The following is a 22068-nucleotide window of genomic DNA, read 5'->3' on the forward strand; positions in this document are numbered from 1 at the left end:
CTTGTATAATAAACCCTATGGTCTCCCATACAAATACATAATTAGTTTATGTAACTTGACCTGTTTCTAAAACTATTTCATGAAGCCAGCAAAATCATCTTTCCAGCCTACTTGAAGGGTCTCTCTTACTACAACGACACCTTTGGTGTTTCAGATGACAAAAGTAATTAATTCTCTGATCTTGGATGAAAATCACCCAGAAAATGCAACCACTTGCAGCAATGGTCAATTTGACTCTTTTCCAACCTGAAAAGATTTCCAAATACCCAGGCAGATCTGCCTGACCAAAACCCTTCCTTGGGCTCGGGCTCAGAGAACATGAGCAGCCTTTCTGTTTTCAGGAAGCTCCTTGTGAACTAACCCAACTTTCTTCATCCGATTCTTGCTTAGTTGAAACTGCCCACAAACAAGAGCAACTAAATTTGCAGCAGCTGATTAAAGTAAGTAAGAGGCTATCCCAAATGGTCAGTAGCTGCCCTGTGGGTGTGCAGGTGATAAAGGCTGCTGCTGAACTGCATTATGAAGAAAATAATGTCTTCCAGAAAGAATGCCAGGCAAAAACTTTACAAAATTCATAAGTCGTTAATTTAGTTTCCTAGAGAATTTGTTTTCCAACCCTGTCTTTTTTTCTTCTTTCTTTTTTATTTCTGGAACAGGCCTGTCATCTTCTTTCTCTTCCTCCCGTCTCAGATTTTTCGATATCCAATAGTCCACTTTTATAGTAAATTGGATCAAATTGCCATATCTAGACTAAGTTTGAATTGGATAGTGTTGAATGTTGTTCTTAAACTCTGTCTTTAATACCTGCTCTCTAAACCAGAGGGGAATATTTGTAACATCACAAGCATTTGGATACACTGAAATATTTTCCAACCATAATTTAATTTGGTACTGGTGTGTAAACCCATACCCTGTCTGTGCTATATGTGCATAACAGGATCTCTGACCCTTATTTTGTGCTTTCGACTATGCAACATAAACAACTAGTCTGGATAATGCAACCAGTTTCTAAAAATAATTGATATATCGATGCGATTGTTCTGTAAAACACCGCAGAAAGTTTTCTGTCAGAGATTTTTATCTAAAAATACATGCATGATACTGACTTATGCTAGAACAGTGCCTTGATTTTAGGACTTTCACTTACCTCATAAGTGCTCGTTATGCCAGATCTGTAAAAGACAGGTAGAAAAAGTTCAGCAGTAAAAATGATGACAAGCGCGTATGAAAGAAAGAACAGCACAAAGGATGCCCCGTGGCGATAAACTTCGGAGGGTGTCCCCAGGACTGTTACTGCTGACATGAAGCTTGTTGTGAGAGAAAAAGCTATGGGTCCACATGTCATCTGCTTACCGCCCACCAAAAACTCCTTTGAAGTTTTTTTTTTCCTCTCTTTAACTGCAAAAAAGACTCCAATGCTGGCGCTGACCAAAAACAGCGCGGCAAAAACAACATAGTCCCAAGCCACAAATTTTTTGACTTCCGGAGCTTCAAAGTTTGGCATTGCACCAGTTGTACAATTCTCTGATGGAGGATTCTGGTTTACTGTGACTGGTGCTCTGAACAGATTAACTCTGTTGACAGCCAAGCTGAAGCTTATCTGTAGCTCATCGATGACAAATAATAAACAACCAGAAGGTGTTTTTTAATCCAGTTCAGTTCTAAGGAGGGGAAAAAAAACGTAGCTAAGGATGAGTTAGGAAGGTGCTGAATGCACTTTGACTCTACAGCTACTAGTGCTTCTGCCAGGCAGGCTGAAGCGAGGGACTCTAGCTGTGAAATCTGTAGTACAATCCCTTTTTATCTATGAGGTATAAATTTAGGGTTAAACATTAGCCTGACACATTGACTCGATCTGACTCTTGTCTAACCTCTCAGCATTTTTAAATAATAAAGTGAGACAATAGAGAAATAAATAAAGGAGAGCAAAATGAAGGAAAGCTCAGTGTACAGACCTGCCCGCCTGCACCTTGGGCATACTTATAGGACAAGAGGACCTAAGAAAAGCAGATTAAACAGTAACACTTCTCTTAACTATGTCTTTGGCATAATTTGTTGAATTCAATTAATTAGGTTTTCCTTGTATGTTTTTGTTTTGTTTTAAATAAATATTCATTTTATCTCCATCAATGCCATAACAATACCTTTTCCAAAGAAGTAGGAAATGACCTGTCATCCTGAAGGATTAACTTTTACAAAGAGGTAGTGTGTGGTAGTTGCAGCCCTGAAGGAAGGGTAGAGGACATGTTTTGGAGAAAATCAAGAAAGAAATGAAGTACCCTGGGAGAGCTTTTAATAGCAGAAGTCGTTTTCTTCAGCCTTATCTTGGCTGGGGATGGATCCTCATTTCTCCTTCTTAAGTCACCAGTAAATGCAGGTGGTTTTGCTGTGTCAGTTGTACCTTGCAAATTAGTGTGTGTCCAGACCTGAAGCCTCGACTGTTCCCATCCATTGCTCAGGAGAAAGGGGAGTACGTGCACAGCAACCTTCATTGCTTAGTGCAGAGCCAAAGAAACTCCAGGACAGCCCCCAGCTGGAATTGGCTTCTGTCCACATGTACAGGAGAGTAGCTGTGCAATTTTCGTGGCTGATTTTGGTGAGACTGAGTGTAAAAGGGGAGGTTGAAAGACCTCTTTCTACTGCTGAATGTGAACTAAGAAAGCCAAACAAACAAAAAACCCTGAACCAACACGCAAAGGTCCTTCTTAAAAGGCACTGCTCCATCTATAGCTGAGACACTTTGAGTGTCCAGAAGTTAAAAATATGAAGTGCATATTTGTGATGTCTGACCCAGCCCCCTGTGAAAGCCAGGTCATGGATTAAAGCTCCATCTGTTGCCATAGCACTGTCTTATGTGCTGTAACCTGCAGTTTGTTACATGGAGGGACCAGATGAGACACCAGTGAATCACTTTGCATTATTGTGGAGTGTGGGAGTGAGTCAGTACAGGTAGTGTTCTGAGAATTTTCATACAACTGTGTCCAAGTGTACACCCATCGCTAGTTAATATTTCTCTTCTGTGCAGAACAAATGCCTTAAGGTGTTACACTCCCAAAAAAGCAGCAACTTTCACTTGCCAGACATTCCAGAACTGTTTGTGGGGCCTGGGATAACAAATGAAAATACAAAGTAAATTAAAAAAAAAAAAAATCATCTGGCTCAGAAGGTTTGTCTGCCAGTCATGTTACCAAAGAGACTCTAAGTGGAAGATACCTGTAACATCCGTTCTAGGAAAATAAGGGTAGTGTAAAAAATTCCTATTGGCATAAATGTAAGCCTGTGGTGATTTTTTTTTTTTTTTTATTATGAATGGGTTTTCTAGCAGAAAAGTGGGGTTCTTTCAGTGATAGTAATTTGCACAAAGTAGAAAAAAACTAATGGAATATCGAACTGAAAATCAAGTTAGAAATGTAAATTTTTTTATTTATGATGCCATAGCCCTCTGACACATTTTCAGCATCACTTCATGGGGTTGTTCAGAATAACAGTTTTGGCAAAATCTCACATAGATAAAAATAATATAAAATAGAAATAAAATTTCTAAAGAAGAAATATTTCAAAATAATGCGTAAACACTTGTTATTCTGTCAGGATTATATTCTGTACGTGGGAATAATTGATATTTTTATTTCCCTGAAATAACAAGAATAGTTTCATATTTTATTTGTGCAAACTCATGTGAAACAAATTTTTAGCCAGAGTAAGCCAAAGAAGAAGCTTGACTCTTTGAAGCTTCAATACCTCTTTCAGCATCTGACTGTGAACCAAGAAGCTGACAACAAATTCCAATTTAAGTGTTTCAATTTTCCACTCAAGGCTGTTTGCATCTGAGGTTCTATTTCAGGCCCAATTTTGGCATCTGAGACGGTAAAGGTAAAGGTGTTTCTAATGGGCTGCAGGCTGGCTTCCTGCAGTCAGGCAGGAAAACCTGCAAGGAATGCTCTTTTCCATGAACTGCTGTACCTTTTTGCCCTTGATTTTTGGGAACATTAAGAACAGCCCTTTAAGTGGGAGAGGAGAGATATCTTGAATGAATGACTATCTATCATTACATCTTTCAGTATGAGACTAGGAAAAAGTCAAACCTCAATTCAGCATTACATTAGCCTGAGGGTTATCTTCTAACGCTTGCCAGATGCACCTGCTTTATCCTAATCTCCAAAAAATGATGCTCCATGTATCACATCTTGAATTTTGTTCCCTAGGAGGAATAAAGGGAAGCTGAAGCCTCTGTCTGCTCCTCTCACCACCACAGCTGGTGCACATTGTGCACCCTTTTTTCCTTTGGGTGCATACTTTGCATAGTTTCCATAAACAGCCTCTCAATATTATTATAAAAAATAACTATTACATATATTTCTCTAGGCAAATCTTTTCTAGCCCCTAGATTTGAAAGGTCCTCTATTTAGTATATCGCCCTACAAACCAATGGGGCCTGATGGGATTCATCCAAGAATCCTCAAAGAGCTCCTGATTTTCAAGAAGGGTAAGAAGAAGGACCCTGGAAACTGCAGGCCTGTCAGTCTTATTTCAGTGCCTGGTGAAGTTATGGAGAAGATTATTCTGGGAAGTACTGAAAAACACCTGAAAGACAACACAGTCATTGGTCACAGCCAGCATGGCTTCAGGAGAGGAAAGTTCCTGCTTCTCAAACCTGATTTTCTTTTATGGCAAGGCAACCCACCTAGCGGATCGAGGGAAGCCAGGTGATGGAATCTTTTTAGCTTTCAGTGAAGCTTTCAATATTGTCTCTCACAGGATCCTTCTGGACAAAATGTCCAGCTCACAGCTGGATAAACACATCAGGGGGTGGGGGAGCAGTTGGCTCACAGGTTGAGCACAGAGGGTAACAGTGACTGGGGCAACATCAGACTGGTGACCTGTCACTAGTGGGGTTCTCAGGGCTCCATCTCAGGCCCTGAGCTCCTCAACATCCTCATAAATGACTTGGGTGCAGGACTGGAAGGGACACTGAGCAAGTTTTCATATGACACGGAACTGGGAGGAGCTGTTGACTCCCCGGCAGGCAGAGAGGCCCTCAGAGGGACCTGGACAAATGAGAGGGCTGGGCAATCAGCAAATGTGTGAAGTTCAACAAGGGGAAGTGCCAAATTCTGCACCTGGGATGGGGGAACCCTGGATGTATGGACAGACTGGGGAATGAGATGCTGGAGAGCAGTGCCAGGAAAGGGACCTGAGGATCCTGATTGATGGCAAATTGATTATGAGTCATCAGTGCCCTGGCAGCCAGGAGGGCCAACCGTGTCCTGGGGGGCATCAGGCAAAGCATCACCAGCGGGGCAAGGGAGGGGATTGTCCTGCTCTGCTCTGACCTGGGGTGGCCTCACCTTGAATATTGTGGCAGTTTTGGTGTCTGCAATACAAGGAAGATATTAAGCTATTGGAGAGTGTCCAAAGGAGTACAATGAAGATGGTGAAGGGCCTTGAGGGGAAGCCGTGTGAGGAGCAGCTGAGGGCACTTGGTGTGTTCAGCCTGGAGGAGACTGAGGGGAGACCTCATTGCAGTTACAACTTCCTTGTGAGGGGCAGAGGAGGGGCAGGCACTGGTTTCTGTGGTGACCAGTGACAGAACCCAAGGGAACGGCCTGAAGTTGTGTCAGGGGAGGTTTAGGTTGGATATTAGCAGAAGGTTCTTCCCCTAGAGGATGGTTGGGCACTGAACAAGCTCCCCAGGGCAGTGGTCACAGCACCAAGCCTGACAGAGTTCAAGAAGTGTTTGGTCAATACTTTTAGGCACAGGGTGTGACTCTTGGGAGTGGTCCTGTGCAGGGCTAAGGGTTGGACTCAATGATCCTTGGGAGTCCCTTCCAGCTCAACATATTCCGTGATTCTGTAAAAAGCATTTAAAGTGCAGCTATTGGGTAAATACCTGTGCAGTACTGAAGAATACTATTTTTTCCTCCTAATAATGCAAATACTAGAATCAAGTCTGTGAATGGTTTATTTTGCTATATAAAAGACAAGGGGTTTACTGTACCCTGATGCATGACTGAATTATTTTCTTATTCCTTTTCAATAATTTTCAAAATTAAGCTGTGAAAAAATCATAGAAATAGGCACTGGAGGACTAACATCACATTTAACTGGACGGCTGAAAAAGAAATAGTAACTAGTTTATGGAGAAAAAGTAAATTTCTGGAGCAAAAAATGCTCTGTAAAATCAATAGTGTGTCATCCAGAAGTCCTGTTACACTTAGGGGTTATTATCTTCCCTTGACAGTGGACTTTGGCCATTCTCAAGAGGCTCCTCTTTAATGATTACTGTTTCCTCAGCACGACATGCTCATTTGACTATAAAAAGATCATTATAGTCCAGTAGTATGGGCAACTGGAGGTATTGCTTAGAGTTGCAAAATAGATCATTCTCTGGGGACACAGAGTCCTCCCCATGGGATCGCTCTTCCCTGGTGGCACCAGGTCACGTCAGGACACCCAGTGGGGACTGTGGCCAGTAGTGACTTCTACTTCCCTCTGTTTTGCATTGTAGGATGCAAACTTAGTGGAGTCACTTGCCAACCCATTTGCTCACTTCGTGAACATTTTTCAGGAGAAAAATGTATGGTTTGCACTGAGAATTGGATTTTTTTCTACAAAGACAGCGAGCTGGGGAACTTTGTGAGGAGAAACACTGTCAATCTGATACACTGGATTTTGGATAGTCATATTATCAAGAAAAAGAAGCATCTTAAAATAATGTCAGTTATCATTTACCCCTCCAAAATGATAGTGCAGGGAATGAGGGCCCCTCTCTGCTGTGCAGCTTCAGTTTTCCAAGGCTCCAAGCCATCCTCACAGCTTCCCAGCTGCCTCTCCCATGGGCCCCTCCACAGGTTCATGCTAGGCACCTGGCTGGCTCTGGTCCTTCAGTTCCCTGGAATTTTATTATAGAGGGAAAAGCAGCATATAAGAGAGGAGTCAGCTGCTTATCTATCCGGGATAACGATTCATTTTCCAGGAATGGCACAGGTATGAAAGATGTTTTAATCCAAATATCAGTCAAAATAAATCATAACTATTGCAGTCAGATCACAAGTTGCATAGCCCATGCAATAGCTCCTGTAGCAGATTGGAGTGGGGTGGAGGTGTGAAACAGCTGCTGCAGACCTGCTTGCAAAACAGAACAAGTTGGAAAGGCTGCTGTGCTCTTGGTTTGGACACCAAGGAGTTAAGGCTGTCCTTTGGAACGTCTCTATTTTCCACTTAGACACTGTGGCAAACACTTCTTGAAAGGTGGGACTGGAGAATGTCCCACCCTGTTTTGGAGCACTCCCTGGTTATCACATCAGGATAATTTTAGCTGTGGTGGGTCTCATACTTGCTCTGCTCTGATGTCTGTCCACTGATGCAAGTTCATGGGTTTCAGAGGAAGCTTCCAGAATCAGATGTCCTACTTTTTTAGCTGATTTTGACAACGTAAGACTCTGTGGGAGAGAGAGGGAGCATGCACGAGGGTGAGCATGACAGAGAGAAGGGAAGGAGACTGAAAGGAAGGCAGGACTGGGCTGTGCTGGGGAAATTCATACCACATTGGCTATTTCAGATCCTTGCAGGGAAGAGTAGAGTGCTAATAGTCTGAGAAAACATAACTAATTTCTCTGAAAACAGGACTTATTTCTGTTTGGCTTACAGCTTTGCAGACCAAAGCTGTTAAATTGGGTTTTTCTTTTTGTTTGCTGAACAAGTTAAGAGGTTGTAAAACTTGTGGACTGGCAAAAGGATGAGCCATCCTGATCCCAGTGTGTCTCAGCAGACAGCAGTCAAGGACTGAACAAAACAGCAGCATTACATTCCACTTTGTTTTAAAGTGAGAATAAGGAACAGCAAAAGTAAGGCACTTTATATGTACATCAAAAAGCACTTTGGGGAGTATGTAGCACCTGGGAAGGAAATAGGGAGTTGAGATCTCACTGCAGGTGATTTAAGGATAAAGAAATGGAGTGTACTTTAAGAGGATGAAAAAGCAATGTGTGCTTCACTATTTCTGTGCTGTTAAAAGCTCCAGAAAACAAGTCATCTGATTTAGTCTTCAGTTGTTAATAAGTAGTAGAAATACTGCCTCAACCCTGCAAAAGAAGCATTTGGAAGCAGTCTGGCAGCAATATTAAGAACAGAGAGATGATGTGTATTTCACAGGATTGTTAAGGGTGCATACAGAAGCCTGTGCAGGCTGTGGGCAGCTTTAATTAGCATCCTTAGTTACAATAAAGCTGAGGATCACAACCCTTCACTCACCTGTGTATTACCCAGCACTAGTAAAGGGGATGTTCAGGTGCTCCCTGACGAATGAAGCTGTTTAGTACTAAACAGGCCTGACGTGTTCCCCCAGATTATATGGTTCATGCACTCCCATGAAGCTGTGGTATAAAAACTACATTTTTCCACATCACAGAAAATCCAAAACAAAAAAGACCTTTTAAGTATGATTTGCAGATCGATCATCTTTAACTATTCTTTTTTATTGACTTATTTATTTTATCACTTTCACTTTTCATTCTTAACGTCCTTCAAAAGGGATCTCTTCGTCCTGTTCTGCCTATATAACTTCACTCCCCTTTTGTACCCACATCCTTATCTTGATATAGAGTGCAATATTACCACACTGCAAAAATTTTTGTGCATTTTTCTGCGAAGAGAATAGCTTCTCTTGAACTGTTTAATGACTCAGATATTGCCAGTTATCATTGCATTCCTCCAAATATTATCTGCTCTTTTTTCCCCCAAGCTTAAAATAGATTAAAATGAGCAAAGATGAAGAGCTAGTCATAGTTAAAGTAATCCATCAAAATAAATAAATAAATAGGATTTTGCCAGCAACTGCACAATACCTTTTACTTGAAAGAATCAGATGGAAGAGCTGGCCTTCTCTAATCTTGCCTCTAACATGTTCCAGGGGGCATGAGGTGAGGAGGAAAGGGGTTGGGCCATGGCTTTTCCATAGGTCTTTGCCCTGACAGACGTTTTCATCTGTCATGCATCTGAGGGACTTAAGTTCTTGATGCTTTGCTAAAATCTCATCATTAATTTAAATTTAGGTATATGAGCTTTAGTTTGGACCTTTCCTTGGGCTGCCTTTAAGGCTGCAGAAAGCAGAGAGGCCCCGTAGAGAGAAACCTCGACAAATTAGAGATCTGGGCAGCCACCAACTGTATAAAGCTTAACAAGGGCAAGTGAAGGGTACCAAAGAAATATTATTACATAAAGTGAATATTAGGAATTGGAGAAAGTATATTTGGCTGAATGGAAAACAGCCTTTGCCACTAGACAATGGGTGGCGAGGGGTGCACGTGCAATGCCACATCAGCCTGTTTCATGAGAGCTGAGCCTGCGCTCTGCACCTTGTGTGAAGCTGGACATATGACATGCTGCCACAGTAATTGCTTAGAAATCAGGACAAGGGATGTCATAGCAGTGGGAATGACTGTAAAAAATTCTCTGGAGTTTGCTTATGTGAACTCTCACTCCCATATCTGTTGGTTCTGTTTGATAAATTGATCAGCTTTTCACGTGCTGTTGACTCCAGGATAGCAGGGACACTTTTGTCTTACTTGCTTTGGGAAAGCAGGGGTGTAACTTCAGCATTACTAAAGGAAACTTGTGCCCTTCTTGCCTGGGGACAGGTAGGGGAAGGAGATTACATTTTGGACACAGATTCAAGAGAGGATCTCTGAACAGATACCACAAGGACTCCAGCCCTCAGCAGCACCTTCTGATTTTGGCATGATAAGCCAAAGGAATATCTGGGGGTCACACCAACTATCAGGAATCATATTGAGGAATACAAAACATCAGCTGGAGGCACACATCAACAGCCCTTTTTATTTCCTTTAGGAGGATGTAAACAACTGCTTTCTGCTCAAAAGCAGATGTCTTCCCTATGCCCAGAAGAAGCATTTGCAGGGCACTGCGACTCGCCCACCATCAGCTGCCTCTCACACAACCAACAGGCACTGACACATGGGCTCAGCAGGGGCTTGCCTTGGGAGCTCCAAATCCCACCAGTGAGGGTTTGGGCTGGGATCACACAGTATGTGAAATATCCTAATTTAAATTAAAGCCAGTTACAGCAAAATTTAAATTTCCACTGTGCTGTTAGCTTTCCTGCTTGCTGCCTGCTGAAGCTTTTCTCTTGCAGGTGATAGAAAAAGGAGATAAATTGTGTCGATGCCTAAGTGGCAGCTTAGATTACAGAAGTTTTGGTCTATTGTTTATTTGCAGAAAGTTTGTTAAATCATGACAAATTTCTTCACTGAAAGGGTAGTAAGGCACTGTAATAGGCTGCCCAGGGAAGTGATGGAATCACCATCCTTGGCACGTTCAAAAAGCATCTGGATGTGGCAGCTGGGGACATAGTTTAGTGATGGACTTGGCAGTGCTGGGTTAACGGTTGGACTTGATGATCTTTTTCAACCTTAATGATTCTATGATACTGTGAAGTATCAGGTTTTGTGTGATTGTGTCTGTATCCTACTACATAAAATGTGATTGCCTCATGACGACCTGCATGTCCATTCATTTTGTGGCTTTGTGTGTGCACATGTGTGCACATATCTATGTATAAGAAGTAGATACGTATGTTTGTGAAGTAGAGGGGCCATGGAGGTTTGGTGTATGTTACTTTTTCCATTATTCATGTTGGTTTTGCTTGGGATTTTGCTTTTTGTCGTGTATATGAGAATACTTTGGGGTGGTTCTCAGTTTAAGCTGCAGGGAGTTGGATGTTGTTTTTATTCAATCTTTTGCTCATTTGGAATCTTGACTCTGAGCACACATGTTGAACAGTTTTGGAAAGCTGACCCCTGAAATGAAGCATGGAAAGGAAAAATATTACAATAGTAGAATGTGACATTGGAAATATACTTAGGTTCAGCAATAAATTCTAAACCTACATGTTTGCTATATATGAAGGCCTGTGGTGGAAAGGCTGAAGTTTTAATGCAGAGAGATAGTTCAGAAGAGATGAGGGTTTTTTTCCTTGAATCTCTGACAGGTAAACCAAAAAATTCAGGGTAAGTCACTTTCTGTTGGGAGCCTGAAAACTTCACCGTGAAAGAATTTTGAACATGGGGATGACAGGAATTGGTTTTTGCAACTCATCTTCTTGCTTCTCCTTCTTGTACATATGGCACCCAGTGCAGGGTAGTAGCCTGCAGAATTTTTGGATAATCTGTTTACTACTGCTGTGGGGTTTTCCCTGTTTGTTTTTAAAGTCTGCTTGTTTTGGTTTGGGGCTTTTTATCTTGTTTTTATTTTTTTTAATTAACATCTTTGTTGTTTTATTTTTGATGTTGTTTTGCCCTGTAACATCTGTGGAACATTAACGATTGCTTTCAATTTAGAGGAGAGAAGGGAAAACTGAGAGGCAGCAGTCTTTTTTAGATTTACTTTTTGAGTGGAGTTTGTCTGTGGGTGAAGGCTTGGAAACAGGACTTCTGATCCCATGCCTAACTCCTGCCAACTGGCTGCATGAGTCTGGATTAGTAATTCACTCTTTTATCTTCCTTCTCCACAGGAAAGAAAAATAAAACAGACCAGATGCTGCACTTGAGCTGTCTGAAAAGGCATGGCTAATCAGCTTTTTAACAGGTAGCCAAAGGTTCCTAAATCTAGTGGTGCTGCATGGGGAAACACTTTCAGATGGGTCCAGGTCCCACTCCCAATGCAAAAATATTTATGTTGCGGTATCTCTACTCCTTTTTTCAGCTCCATAAATACATTTTGACAGGCATTTGTAGTTATGACCTAAATACTCTTTACAGGCTGTAAATCTTTGATTTATAACTGTAGGACACTTTGTTCTTCGAATGCTATCTAATCTCATAATTTAAAGGGGCAATCAGAGGACTGTTCCTCCTAAATACTGCTGTGTACCTTAAACATTTGTGAATTCATTTTGCAATGTGCATAATTCCTTATCATTTTTCTTCCTAGGGTGTGATGACTAGGCACAGCTCCATGACACAGCACTGTCTGAGAACTGACACCACTGGAGGAGAAACAAGTAATCTGGAAATGATAATATAGAAATTAGAACACACCTGTATAGAAGGCTTGGACTAACACTGTTTTGGAAACAAGTGGCTTGGAATGAGTTTTTTCCCCTTGGAGATATGAGTGAAATTTGTGAGACTGCTTTTATATTGTTCTGATGGAGACACAGGCAGTGTGATTAAGCGTCTTGCTTACAAATGAGTAGCAGTAAAGTAAAGTACCACTCTTGCACTTCACTGTCATGTTTGCGTCATAATTTTTTTTAGAAGTTGACTAATCTAGAAGAAAGACATGAGAACTATATGTAATTTATACCTTTATAATTGGGGTAAAACTCCTATACCAACAATATTTTGCTGTTTGTGTTCCAGTGAGCATTGTTTCTGGGCTTTGTGTGTGTTTAGATGGTGTCAAAATAATAGCTAAATAGAAAATACTGAACTCAAAACCACATCAAGCTTTGATATTGGTTCCTCTGTCATTTGGAATAATACAAGGTAGGCAGAAGTCATATGGCAAATTCAGCAACTTCCCACACTATTAAGGAGAATCAATCAGCTATTTGAATTTAAACATTTAACTTAGAAAAGCAAAATTAATTCAGATTTTTGTAAGCAGTAGTCAGGATTTCGTCCAAGAATGAAATACGGGAAGCTGTCCTAGTATTAAAGTCATTCCTAAGGTAACACTAGAGTAAAACATGCTTTTGATACCCAGTGAAAGATTCTATGTGGTTGTTGCTGTTCTGTATGAAATTTCCTGGAAGAGGGCAGGCAATGCCCCCCTTCCTACCCCTTCACCCACGCTGTTGGATTGAAATCAGAATATGTCAAGAGATTGCTTTTCTGGTAGGGAATTAGCTATTGGATTTGCCACATGAAGAAGTGAAATGAAAGAAAAATTATTTCCAAAGACAATCTTAGATAATGTTTGGAGGAAATAAAGAATTGCATATATTCATTTTCTATAGCATCACAGTTTGAAAAAACTGGGAACACATTATCCTCGAGCTACCTCAAAATGAGATACTGCTGCCCAATCTCATAAATCTCTTCACATCAAACCTTACCCAATATCATAAAGTCCTCACAGCTGTAGTTCAAATTCAGCTTTCATTTAACTCCTGTGTAAATCAGTAGGAAACATCTTGAAAATAATGCAATTGCTTTTTAATTCCATGGACCCAGTGCCACAGTAACTGCCACGATACATTACTTTGATTCATAGACAATGGTATTTTAATTAATTACACAGTCCTCTCTATATAAGTAACCTACAAATTGACTATTTCTCTCAATTTTTACCATATAAATTGCCAAAAAGTCAGTGGCATTGCCCACGGAAGCAAGCTGGTGGTGGTGTCAACCACACTTTGACGATGATTTTGCAGCATACATGAATGCATGCTTTTCTCATGCTCAACTTACACATATCACATCTGCTATATATTATTTTGTGGTATTTTTCATATATTATGTGGTGTGTTTTAATTCTTCAGTGGATGAAACTCCTGGTATTCAATCTCATGCTGGTGAGGAAAATCCGTGATCAAAAGATAGGAAGTCTTTGGGGCACATGAGGAAGGTTCTACACCTTGTGACATTCTTATGTCTTTATTCTCCTACCACTTCATTGTATCTCCTGTTTCTCCTCCTTCTGGTCTCCACTCTTTTCTTTACCTTTGTAAAAGTTGTAAGTTCTCTGGGGAAAAGGGCTAGTGCTATTTCTCACAGGGGCAGGGCTTCACTTCTGAATGTAATTGCACAGTTATATTCAAGTACAGCCTTAGAATCACAGAATGGTTTGGATTGGGGGGACCCTAAAGATCATCTCGTTCCAACCCTCTGCCATGGACATTTTCCACTAACACAGGTTTCTCAAAGCCCTGTCCAGCCTGGCCTTGAACACTTCCATGAATGGGGCATCCACAACTTCTCTGGGCAAAAGCATTTCCACAGAGGATCCCTTGTGAGGGTGAGTGTGCATATGTCATTTTTGGGAATACATGTAATTTGTGTGGAGCCATTTGTAAGGCAAAACAGAAGGTGGATCAAGTCAAGAGCACGTCATAACAGAGGTTGTGATTTAAATCACATACAGAGTATGTGATGCAGGGCAGGGTATAGTAAAAAATAGAGGGCTGTTTGGATGCTTATAGAATTTACAGGGTCTTGATCTAGGTGGTTTTTTTCTTTTTGGAAGGTTAATAAGTTTTAGGGCAACGTCACTAAAAAAGGAAGAGGTGTGACCTATACTTTATGGAACTACTTGCTATGCCTTTCACTGGGGTTATTTTAAATCACTGCTGCTGCTTTAAACTCTGAGTATTACAGATGAAGTTGTCAGGATCATCATAAATAAATAAAGGTGTGAAATGTGTATGTGTGTGTGTAAGATGCCCTCCCAGGCAAGTTGCAAAATGTTCCTTGGTGAGCACTTGGTGGTTTTCAATTAAAAAAAAAAAAAAAGGAAAAAAAAGTGTAGGAGTGGAGGAAAGAAGGAGGAAAATAGAAATACTTTGTCATACACTGCTGCAGGCAATGCCTGGTATTAATATAGTTGTAAAGCACAATGTCTCCTGTGAAATCTTCAGTGAAAGCTTTTGAAAAATGCTCATGCATGGCTATATGTGACTTCTTCAGCTACAGCAACATAAATCCATTTTTCTGTTCTCTTCTCTAAGAACTCCTTGGGCAGACAAAATAACCCAGCAGGAAATAAGATACCATGCTGAAAAGTTGTCTGCCTTCTACAGTCTGGAAAATAAATCAGGTAGAAAGAAAAACAGTAAATCAGGAACAGCGGGGACTTAAAAAAAATGAAGTTAATGTTAATTTAATTAAAGGAGGCTACAGAAATGATCTCTCCTTTTCCATTAGTTTCTTCCATGACCTATTAAATTACCTTTTTTTTTTTTTACCTTTAACTTCCATCACTCAACTCCTCATCTGGAAAACAGAAAATCAAAAGAAACAGGAATAAATATTGCCACAGAGCTGGGTGATGTTAGTATAGAGATCATGTAACTTGGTTTTTCAATTACATGAAACACTTGAATGTGTGTGTTGATGCAGAAATGTGTGTGTCCCTTAGGTTTAGAAGCAGATCATTTTTTCATGCATTTGTGTTGCTGTTCTCAATCTGCCCAAGTCCTGTGGATGGGAACTGGAAATGGGAATCTGTTCCTGCACACCAGGGCTTTGATTCTCCTGCTGCAGTAGATAAGTAAATCCTATTAAGGTTGATGATGATCTATTGATGTCCTGTTGAGGGAAAAATTCTGGTTTCTGCTTGTTACATGGGACTTAAAGAATGGTTGAAGATGGGACTTCACACGCCAGGATGACTAAAGAGATTATTTTAGTTTCCTTGTGTACAAATTTAAACCTCTTTCTAGTAGTCCAAATTTTTGTTTGTTCAAAAGGTGGTTGAACAGCCCAGTCTTGACTGCTGTCACATTAAAGTACCTTGGGAAAAGCCTTTGTTTTCCTTTAAAGGAGAAGATGGAGCAAAGTGCTTTCTTGTCTCAGGAGAGATTGGAAATGTCAGCTGATGCTTTGCAACACCGATTTATTTAATCTAAATTACTATTGCAGATTAAAAGCAAGTGCTGTCCTGGCTTTAAAGCAATATAATGTTTATAAAGAATGCCTGAAACCTATTTATAAAACTGGTGCTGTCAAAACAGGTCAATCAGGAGACAATTTTATTCTGTAAATGCTTCTTATAGCCCTATCACTTAACTCACCTTTCTGGTCCAAGTTTTACTAAATCTGAAACGATAACATAAATCCTTTTTCCCCCTCCTCAAAAGTGATAAGAACTGAGCCTATGAGACACAAGAGGAATTTATGCTTTTAACTGCCTCCAAGCCCCTGATCTCATTTCAGGAGTGATTTTGTGGGCCTTCTCCTGGGAAACACCAGGGTGTCCACAGCCACGTGCCTCTTGGAAGCACAAAGTACTGCCCTAGCTCACTGGATATAGAGGCATCTCAAATTCATAATTTTCACTGGTTAAACTGGCTTGAAGTCTCCTAAAGAGGAACGTGCTAAATTCACAGTGTTTTAAATGTGTAAATACAGTTGAGCAGTGGTGATTTAATTAAAACTTGAGACATTGTATTCACTGAAAAAATGTCTTACACCACTGTGGACATGTTCCTGTTTAGCATTTTTCTGAAGAACAAGACAAACACAGAAAAAAATCAGGCGAGGGATGACAATCAGCAAGTTTACAAGCATGCTCATCATGGGTTTTGAAAAGAGATGGAGAAGAAAAATTTCAGAGGTCATAAAAACCAACAAACTTTCCCAACTCATATGAGGTTTGAGGCCATTTAAATGTGGTATTAAATGTAGTACAAATGTTTTAATAATTGCTAGGGAATGGAGGGCCAGTTTGAAACACTCCAAACTATTAATTTAACATCTGCATCTTATGAAAAGAGCAAATAAAAAGAGTACATGTGTTGTAGTAATATTGCAGCAGAAGACAAACACTTCTTAGCGAAATCTTAAGATTTCAGCATGAGAGACTTTCTGTAGAGCAAACAGCAGATTAGGGACAAAGAGACACAGAACAAAACTCAGCTGTCTCTTGTTCTAGTCTAAGTGGTGACACCCCTGTTCTCTTGGACATTCACCCTTCAGTCATTAGTGGCAAAATTGCAATGAACATTAGTTCAGATTAGAAAGGATTTTTTAAGGAGAATATGTTATGATCTTTCTTTATTTACAAATTTTAAAATTAAGAAGTTCTACATAGAGACTCCACTAGCTTTTTTTTTTTTTTTTTTTAAGTATAAGGATAACTTTAGGCACAAACATCTGTTTGTAGCTAGTTTAGCCCTGTAAGAGTTGTGGTTTGTGCTATCATAACAAATTACATGAACTAAATGGGAAACATGTCTGCTTCACTATCACACGGCCTCCCCATACACCAAGAAAATGTGAGTTGCTATGAATATTCTCATGCCACCAGTTTTATCCAAATCCCTTTCCAAACCACTTCAGAGGAATTACAAATATCATATGGCTTAGGAAATAATTACAGCTTGAAGGCCCACAAGAGCATCTAAATAAAAGCACTGCACTTCTCTGAGACTGACTGTGAATTGTTGTATTCCTCTATCTCCTAAGAGGGTTATAATGGACTGCAGGTAGAGCTGAACCAGCAATACTTATTGCTCTAACAGAAGAGGGGGTTGGCTGGAGGACTGTCACTAACTGTCCCCCTTTTCTCTCTCATATCCATTTCAATGATTCGAGGATACCTGGTTCTCACCACACTTCTGTGGGGCCTCAACTAAGGAGGGCCTTTAACTCCTCCAGGATCTTACATTATTACCAAACACATTTTTAATAAATCACTTTTCTTGCTGTAGCAGACTTGGATGATAGACCTTCCATGGCACAATACTCCAAACATATGTGGAGTACTCCTGCAAGCTTGTTCACAGCTGGTACAGATTTCACTTCTGTGTGTAGTGCCATGGATGTCAAACAGTGGAATACTGTCAGGGCTCGGGCAACATTTGTCCTAATTTGGAACTAATTCAAGCTGTGTTTGAATGCCTGCTTGGAATATCTTGCCACTTGGGGATTTTATGCTGGCAGTTATCTAAATTGTAGAATCATGGAAAAAGTGTATTCTCATTGAAAACTGGCTCATTTTATTGTAAACTGGCTAAAACTAAGAAAATACTGGCTATGAGAGGAGTTTATTCAAAATGGAAAGATATTTCCAGTTGACTTTTTATGGGGATTCATTTTTCATTTCCAAAATTTTTTTATTATTATTCTAAAATTGCTTCTGCTGAGCTGTTTTTCACTCCCTGATTCTTCCTGACCACAGCTGTTCACAAATTTGACTTTAGCTAGTGTTTGCTAGTGTTTCTTTATTGATCATTAACAGAGTACCTCTCTGATTTGGAGCTGACTTCTGTTCAGGCTGAGATCTCAGTTTGTCTCAGACATTTCCAGTGACCTAGCAGTTGGTCTAAATTGTGTATGATAAAACACGACCTCTAAAATCTTTCACTTCGAAACAGTCTGTGCTCCTGTATGCTTGTCTCTTTCCTTGTGAACTTCAAGGACTTCAGAAATGCAGTCTGGTCCTCTTTGACGTGCTAACAAAACATAACTGGAAGGACTCTTTCCCTGACTCATGCTGTACATTGCTGGTAAGCTGTGACCACTTCCCTGGGAAACCTGTTCAGTGCCCAACCACCCTCTGGGGGAAGAACCTTCTTCTGATATCCAACTTCAACCTCCCCTGACACAACTTCAGACCATTCCCTCAGGTTCTGTCACTGTTCACCACAGAGATCAGTGCCTGCCCCTCCTCTGCCCCTCACAAGGAAGTGAGGCAGGGCTGGCTGCCAGGGCACTGATGATTCATGTTCAACTTGCCATCAATCAGGACCCCCAGGTCCCTTTCCAGCACCTCTTTCCAGCATCTCATTCCCCAGTCTGTCTGTACATCCAGGGTTGCCCCATCCCAGGTGGAGAATCCGGTACTTTCCCTTGTTGAACTTCACACAGTTGGTGATTGCCCAGTCCTTCTAGTTGAAGATGTCCCTTCTCATTGTCAGGGGTTGGACTTTACAGGTCCCTTCCAACCCAAACTAATCTATGATTCTATTATAAATAAAAACAAGTAAATAATAATGACCAAAAGCCCACTGCAATGATATTTGTTGGTGTTCAAAGGTAGGCCCCAACATACTGCTCTAACAGATCTCACAAGACTGTGACAGTCACTCTTCTTATGTCATGGCTACATTAATCACTACATCACCCAAAGCTATGGCACTAATTCCTGGTAACTAGACTCAACCTTAGAGAACACCGAATACCTCCATTTATATGTTTGAAAGCAGATCAGGAGGAGAATTTATGATCTTGATACGAGAGTAATGTTAATCTCCCATTTTTGTCCAAGCAATATTAACCACTGAAGTCAATGGATGACACTGTTCTTGCAGCAGTGCAAGATGCAGAACTGCATCCTGAGTCAGTCAAATTCTGTATGTGCACATATGTATGGCTTCTATGGAGTGAAGCTTAAAAATTTTCCAAAGTACTTGTTTAAATCATAAAGTGACTTTCCATTTTCAGATAGATCAGGCCACATGTTAGTTTTGGTTAGCTGCAAATGAGTGAACTATCAGTCCCTTAACAGCTGGGTCATTTGAAATGAAATTTTAGTGACAACTACCCTGCAGTCACAGAAATGTGTTTCCACATCTGTGAAAAGCCCATTAACTCTTTCGAAAACTTTTTTAGGCAGCTTTGAGTAAATAAAAGCAGATTTTGCTGTCACAGTCTTCAAACTTCTGCAACTTAACTTTATGTACTTAACCTGTAAAATATATTGTAGGTAAATATACACACTTACATACACTTCCCATTTTTCTGGCAAAATTAGAAGTGCTTTGATCTTTGCAGTCAGTTTTATTTCTGTTTTCTTGAATAATCTTTTTTTTTACTTTCCATCCAAGACGTTCTATTAAGTTGCTCTCTCCTTGGCTCTTATGATGCAACTTTACATATCCTGTCACCATCAGGGCTGCTGGAACCCCAGTTCAGAGCAGACAAGAAACAGCTGGAGGGGGCAAATGGAAGCATGTGAATTTTTTCTCATGTTTATCTTGGCATTTTAGAAGAGCTTTTCCAGACTTGAGTATTCATTAATACCAAAAAGAGGAAATAAGTAATTTATGTTAATATGCAATGGAGAATGAATGCAAAAATAAATAGTTTGGGCTAACTGCAAATTTAGAATAGCTGGGAGACTTGTATGGGTTGAACAAAAGACTACTAACAGAAAATAGGAAGCACTTTCAGTTTAGGCAAACACTGAATTTAGCATAAGGGAAATTTCTACACATCTTTCTAGCTACCAAGTCTTTGGAAGTGAAACATAACTATAGTAAAACAGACAAGCAGTTACTTCACATCTACATTCTTATCCCTCTGGGTCTGTTACTGCCATCTCATTAAAAAAAGGTTTAAAAAAGAATCTGAAAAAAAAAATTGGAAACCACATTAGAACTGCAAATATTTCACCATCACCATCCTCTACCACTGTCCAAGATGTTTCCTGTTAGTAATCACTCTGCACGAGTGAGCTACAGGGCTGTGTTCAGAAGAACATACAGCCTTGAGTATCCTATAGAAGAAATTCCTTCTCTCACCGTGTTGGCAGGGAAGTGGCTCTGACCAACTGCTGTCCTCAGCCATTACCAATGGACCCTTCTTGCTCCGCTCCTCTCTCTTTCTCATGGGGAAGGCTGGGGAGCATGGGACGAGTTGGTTCAATCCCAGGCAGGAATGGCTCCCACCTCCAAGGAGGTGGTGGAGGGGCTTTCTGGACTCTGAATTTCTGAATGGGAAGGTCTGTAATTACTGCTTTTCAGCTGGAAGAGGCAGCTGGGCTGCCCCAGCCCCTGTGTGCCCACCGTGCCTGCCCCATTCAGATCTGGACACGTTTTTGTTACAAAAAGAACAAATGTCATTTAGTTTGGCATCTCAACCCTTGGCCATATCCCTCCACTTCGTGACAGCAGCCTGTTTGAGTGATGCCAGAGTATGTCCTTGAGGCTGTTCATTCCTTAGCTGCATTAAGTTGTGCTCCTGGGTCTGCCATGATCTGGCTGATAGCTGCTTGCTGTGGACCAACACATCTCCACCTGGGAAGGGGCAGTGGAGGAGCCCTTCTGGGGACATAAATCCCCTTTTTGGTACAGTGGTCAAGTTTGACAGCCTGCCTGCTTCTAGCTACACTATGGGGCTTTCGGGTGTGCTGGTAGAGTGCTGGAGAAGTACTGTAGGGTTAAAATCACACTGAACCCCAGAGCAGTCTGGCATTCAGGGCTAACATGGGATTTGCACAGGTCTGGTGAGCTACCAGATCTTTGTGATCAATGCCTGTTGCAAACTAATTACCCAGTTGACCTAAACAAAGGCATTTAAGGATTCAGGAGATGATTAATGGGTAGGAGAGAGAAACTAAGCCTGGCTTAGCCTTATCAGAGCTTTCAGCCTCTCCTGCAGCAAAGCAGCTTGGGCTGAGTGAGTTTTGGGGGTTTTTTGGCTGATAGCAGGATAAGATTTACACCATTTGCTATTACTGCCTATGTCAAATTGTTTGGGTCTCGCTGATTGCTCTGTGAAAGTTGTAGCTAGTTCTTTTTTCTTAGTTAAATGTTTATGAATTATTTTTCTTAGTTTACACTTTTTTCCCCCCTATTTTTATCGATCAAAAAAATTGGAGTTCTTTGTTCAAGCGAATGCACACTGATAGTTGTAAAACAGACCTCTGAGAATGAACCGTGTAACAAAAGAGCAAGAAGCAGTTTCTAAATCCTCACGTTTAATATCATCATTTCTCTATGGAATTGCCTGTTATTATAACAGACTGGCTCCTGCAGATTTTTAGTTTATAAACTAGCCTGAAAATCATTTAAGTAGTTTGTGCTGTTAATACACACTCAAACAATATCTCCCACTTTTATGTCTGAAAGACTTGCAACTTCAACAGTCCAAAAATATCTAATTTACTGTAATTTAACAGCAGCTCCAAGTTACTAATAACTGTACCATATATTTTTGCGTGCTAGGATGGTGAATATATGGGCTAAAAATAACATCAGAGCTGCTGAATACATCAATCTCAAAAAAATGATTTTTTTTTAATGATCAATGATTTCTACTTTTTCTTATTTTATAATTTTAAACAGATGAGTTGAGGCTCCAAAATACTAAGATTTCATTTAAAAAAGAAATATTTTTAAACATTTTTAAAAATATTTAAATGTTAAAACAAAATATCGTCTTTAAATTGCCATCTCCACAACCAAGAGGGTTGTGAAACATGAATAGCTCCAGTTTCCAGGGTTTGAGAACACAACCTGAGTACCACGGCGCTTCTAATAAAAATGTGTTGGTGCCAAGTCTGTTTGTTTTTAATCTTAAACTAGAGGTGGAGGTAAGTCTTTCGCCTATTCCAGTGATGCCTTAAAGAAATTGGGATATAGCTCTGTTAAACTGTGTC

General features: G+C 40.4%; 2 protein-coding genes and 1 long non-coding RNA gene across 3 annotated transcripts in view; 1 reads left to right on the forward strand and 2 right to left on the reverse strand.

The window, feature by feature from the left end:
- The window catches only part of SLC5A12 (solute carrier family 5 member 12), a 17203-nt gene extending 15435 nt beyond the window's left edge, over positions 1-1768 (reverse strand). For both annotated transcript variants that reach the window (XM_064656957.1, XM_064656956.1), the window contains exon 1: positions 1148-1768. In XM_064656957.1, coding sequence (XP_064513027.1) covers positions 1148-1504 — 357 coding nt within the window. In that variant the 5' untranslated portion in view covers positions 1505-1768. The remainder of the gene's footprint in view (positions 1-1147) is intronic.
- Positions 1-12238, forward strand: part of LOC135415348 (uncharacterized) — a 22747-nt gene extending 10509 nt beyond the window's left edge. Inside the window, exons 3-4 of the long non-coding RNA XR_010431095.1 lie at positions 11531-11604; positions 11950-12238. This is a non-coding gene — a long non-coding RNA (uncharacterized LOC135415348). The remainder of the gene's footprint in view (positions 1-11530; positions 11605-11949) is intronic.
- LOC135416638 (uncharacterized) overlaps positions 1-22068 on the reverse strand; it is a 414600-nt gene that overhangs the window by 250358 nt on the left and 142174 nt on the right.

Source organism: Pseudopipra pipra, chromosome 6 (genome assembly GCF_036250125.1).
Source record: "Pseudopipra pipra isolate bDixPip1 chromosome 6, bDixPip1.hap1, whole genome shotgun sequence".
NCBI lineage: Eukaryota > Metazoa > Chordata > Aves > Passeriformes > Pipridae > Pseudopipra > Pseudopipra pipra.